The sequence below is a fragment of the Bombina bombina genome, chromosome 2, assembly GCF_027579735.1.
Source record: "Bombina bombina isolate aBomBom1 chromosome 2, aBomBom1.pri, whole genome shotgun sequence".
Lineage (NCBI taxonomy): Eukaryota > Metazoa > Chordata > Amphibia > Anura > Bombinatoridae > Bombina > Bombina bombina.
Genome location: NC_069500.1, coordinates 811,072,528 through 811,076,601, shown reverse-complemented (window position 1 = coordinate 811,076,601; position 4,074 = coordinate 811,072,528). Strand labels below are relative to the sequence as shown.

The following is a 4,074-nucleotide window of genomic DNA, read 5'->3' as shown; positions in this document are numbered from 1 at the left end:
ATATATCCCAAAAATTAACCTAAATAAAAAGGTGAAAATTATAGCAAATATAATTCTTCCCACGTAATTAAGTTCCCCACAACTCCTGGCATAAAGTATCTTTCCCCCTCCAGAGAAGAGCACTGCGTATCTGGAGCAAATGATGGCCGTCGGCGAAGTGAGGCGGAGGAAGAAAGTGCACAAAGCTGAAAGCACGGCAGGAAAGAGGGAAAAAAACACTTTGTACCATAGAGCTAAGGGCCTGCTCTGTGTGAACATACCCTTTGCCCTGCCATTTAAACTTCTAGCCACACTAACTAAATAAAGCATGCAGGAGCCCTGGAAACAGCCACCAGTGTCAAAGTATTTAAAGCACAAGCACTCTTACCGGGCCCGCCGTAACCCTTCTTAAAGTGGGCGTGACAGCAAATATTCAAGCACACATAAAGCAACCCAAAACGCACTGAAAACATAGTACTTGTACACTCTCCTGTGTTACCTGCAAGCAGTCTTCTGGCTTCGATACATAACGTCATGTACCTACTGATAGCCTGTGGGATGTGCGAGTGACAGAAGGTACTTGCCCAGAAAAACACCCACTCCACTCACCCAGCTGATACGCTTATATATAGTAGAAAGCCCACCAGTACTGTACTAAAAAAAATATAAAAAGTGGTGGCTGATGGACCAGTCCCAGTGACACCTGTTGCAGGCTTGCGACTATAGTTTCCATAGGAGAATCACATTGCACAACCAAGTACTCTTCAATGACCCCGTCTTCAAAGTTTCACCGGGGAATACAGGGTCAAAAATGTTCCCTCTTATTAAAACACATTTCTTAACACCTCCACCTTTAGTTGCTTCTGGAGAGGCAAATAAAAGACTGGGAGGTACAAGGAAGTGGGAGGGATTAGAAACCTCTTGGTGTAGGGTGTTACCTCCTCCTGGTGGCCAGGTGATTCATTTTCAACAATAAGGAATCATGGACTCTTTTACGGTTTGCAGTTACTCTGACAGCTGCTGGTGGCTCACGACAAGTTATTGGCTACACAATAAATGGCCACCCATGGAAAATAAGCACCCACAAACTGTAATGTGAGTGCCTGAGGTATGCACAAAGTAAAAGCATAACTAGAATAGATTTTACCAGAAGCATTTTTGCTCAAAGTATATTGCACATATGCTTTTAATTGGATTTATGTACATTTCAGTTTTCTTTGTTATGTCCCAAGAATATTTTCAGCAGTTTCCCAAAATTACATACACACAGGTGAAAAAAACAAAACAAAACAACTTTACTAGTTAGGGGTTAAAAAATGATTAGGCCAGAGGGGGGGGGGGGAGAAAGTTACTAGTCCACTCAATGTTAAGATAGGGGGGAAAAGTTATTTTTTTTATTTTTACTTGTCCACTGCAATTTCTCTCATATTCAGGACTAATGGAAACTTGAATCCCTGTATATTTAATATATTCTACAATATATAACCTTTCATAACAAAATAAAAAACAAACTTGTACCTTTATTGTTTTGCAAATTAATACATGCTTTAAGCTCCTTTTCATTCCGTAAATACGAGCAGAAACCTCCTTGTCTTGTATTTATTTTGCTTAGGTTGCTTTATGTATTTTATCTAGTACCAATGTCATTTATTCCTACTCATTTATTCAGAGCTCCAGAATTTGGATAGACCTTAATGTAAGTAAAAAAAAAAAAAAAAAACAATCTCAAAAGATTGTTCGTAGACACACACTAACTCAAACAGCATAAAGATACTGAACAAGAGATTTTCTGAATGCTTTTATTTAAATTAAATTAATTTTCTTCAAAACCAGATTGCTTTTGTCAAATATACAGCAAAAAAATTAAGGATCACAGAGGACTACACAAATATACAGAATACAAAAAGCTCCCTTCTCAGTACAGGGATTCTTACATTTCCATTCTTACAACAGTTTCCCCCCACACCCATATACACAGATGGAACATGTAATTTCTGGATATCCGTTGCGTGCTCAGGAAGAGTTACCCATAACTTATCACTGACTCAGTAAGGATATTTAGATGCAAAGATGAGAATTGATACCTTCTTGCAATATGTGGTACTGAAATTATTTTGCATTCTAAATTTGAAGACCATTAACAGGAAACAGGGCTTTAACCAAATTAAAAAAAAAAAAAAGTCCTGTACTTCTTGGATACCATGTGTTGACTTGGTGCAGGATAAAGTCCCCTTTAGCAGGCTTCCAAACCAAGGCAACATGACGGCCAGTTTAGTTTCATTTTTACTTATCCGAGGAATAAAAGACTTTCCATGTTGTACAGAAAACTGCATGTGGTCTTTTTTCCCTTTAGCCTCAAACTATAACATACTCCAGGGTGGTTCACATCACAGTTAAACCCATCACAAAAAAAGTCAACGCCTTACTTTAATATTTTTTTAGAAGTATTAGTCACACCATCTTACATAAATTTGAGAATAAGCTTGTGATCAAACTACATAAATGTTATTCACAAGTTAATATTTACAGACAATGATGTGGGATCTACTGTAGCTTATAAATAAATGCGCTTTATCTGTGACATATTAGTTCAACTTTAAATGCAACAGACCATGACGACCAAGGGAATATGACTAATTAAAACTTAATGCCTTAGCACTAGTTTCCCACGCCCAATGCTGTTGTGGAATCCTCTACTTCCATCTGGACCATGTGGATATCGGAGTATACCATGGGGCAGACCAAGAGAGACTGAGGTCTTATTTGTTGCTAGAGGACTGCATGGCAACTGCCTGTTCTCCATACGAAGATTCTGAGCAGCAGCTCTGCGGCGTTGCACCCAAGGACTTGGGGAACCAATGCCACTGTCCACTGATTGCTCTGGAATCCTACGTCTAAATTCAGGACTTGTACCAGGGCTGGGATATCCTGCAATCCCTAGATCTGTTGCTAAGGGGAAAGAGCCATGTTGCGTTTGGGTCAGGATCTTACGAGCCATCAGAGGGCTAGAATGCGGGCTACTGAAAGACAGTGGTCTGAATGATACACCTGGACTGGAAAAGGACAGTGCAGAGAGATATCTAGGCACTAAGACTGGAGAAGCAGGAGTGCTATCTGATTCAGATGAACTGCAGAATGATGCTTCTTCCCTGTTATATGGTAGTCTTTCAAATATTCGGTTTTGTTTCTTGAGGTGCTTCTTGTCTGGTAAATCAGAGTCTTCCATTTCATCAGCGTCCGTGACACTCTTCTTGTGGGATCCTCTTCCATTCACTGGAATAACCTTGAGATCATCATCATTAGTGGAAAACAATTTTCCATTCAGTGCTTCAAGAGCCTTTTTGGCACTTTCCATATTCTCATATTCTACTAGAGCACAGACCTTTTGGGCCAGTTCTGGATACCTAGACACATACTTCTTGACATCACATGGTATGTCCCTGCTTGGTTTTAAAATACGTACAGATGAGATAACTCCAAAAGGGACAAATAGCGATGTTACAATTTCCATGGAGTTCTTCTGCTCCGAGACCATAAAATTCCAAGCCAGCAATAGCTTAGTGGGAGGGAGTCCATAAAGAGAGTCTGGTATTGGTGTTTTCCGCCTTACTTTAGTACCTTCCTCGTTGACCTCCAGTATGTCAGAAAATTTTAGTGCATACAAGGTTTTTCTCCAGTCTCTAGTCAAGTACTTTACCTGCCAAAAGTTTAACAACAAAAAAAAGTGTTATGCTTAAAGTTTTGAGCTAGCAAATCTTTGTTACAAACATTTACATAATACAGAACATTAAATATAACGGTCAATAACAATAAAATAATGACTAAACTTCAGGTTTAGATTGGGGGGGGGGGGGATTTGGATCATTCATTTGTAAGACACAGGTCATTAAAACTGATGCAAGTAGTATTACAAGAAACTTAAATGGAATTGTGCATTTTGAATTATAAGCATTTTTGCAATATACGTCACTTAGCAAAAATGCTTCTAGTAAAAGTTATTACGTTTTTTCTTTGGTATGCGCACATATCCTGTAAGGTCCCATGCACCAGTATTCAAACACCACACCTTTACATAGAGTCAGAGGTGGCTTGTAT

At 39.1% G+C, this 4,074-nt stretch overlaps 1 protein-coding gene across 1 annotated transcript in view; it reads right to left on the bottom strand.

Annotated features, from left to right (window-relative positions):
• Nucleotides 1–2,623: 2,623 nt before the first annotated feature.
• The window catches only part of LOC128648032 (la-related protein 6-like), a 4,985-nt gene continuing 3,534 nt past the window's right edge, over nt 2,624–4,074 (bottom strand). The window contains exon 3 of the mRNA XM_053700719.1: nt 2,624–3,676. Within this exon, the coding sequence (XP_053556694.1) occupies nt 2,624–3,676 (1,053 nt within the window). The remainder of the gene's footprint in view (nt 3,677–4,074) is intronic.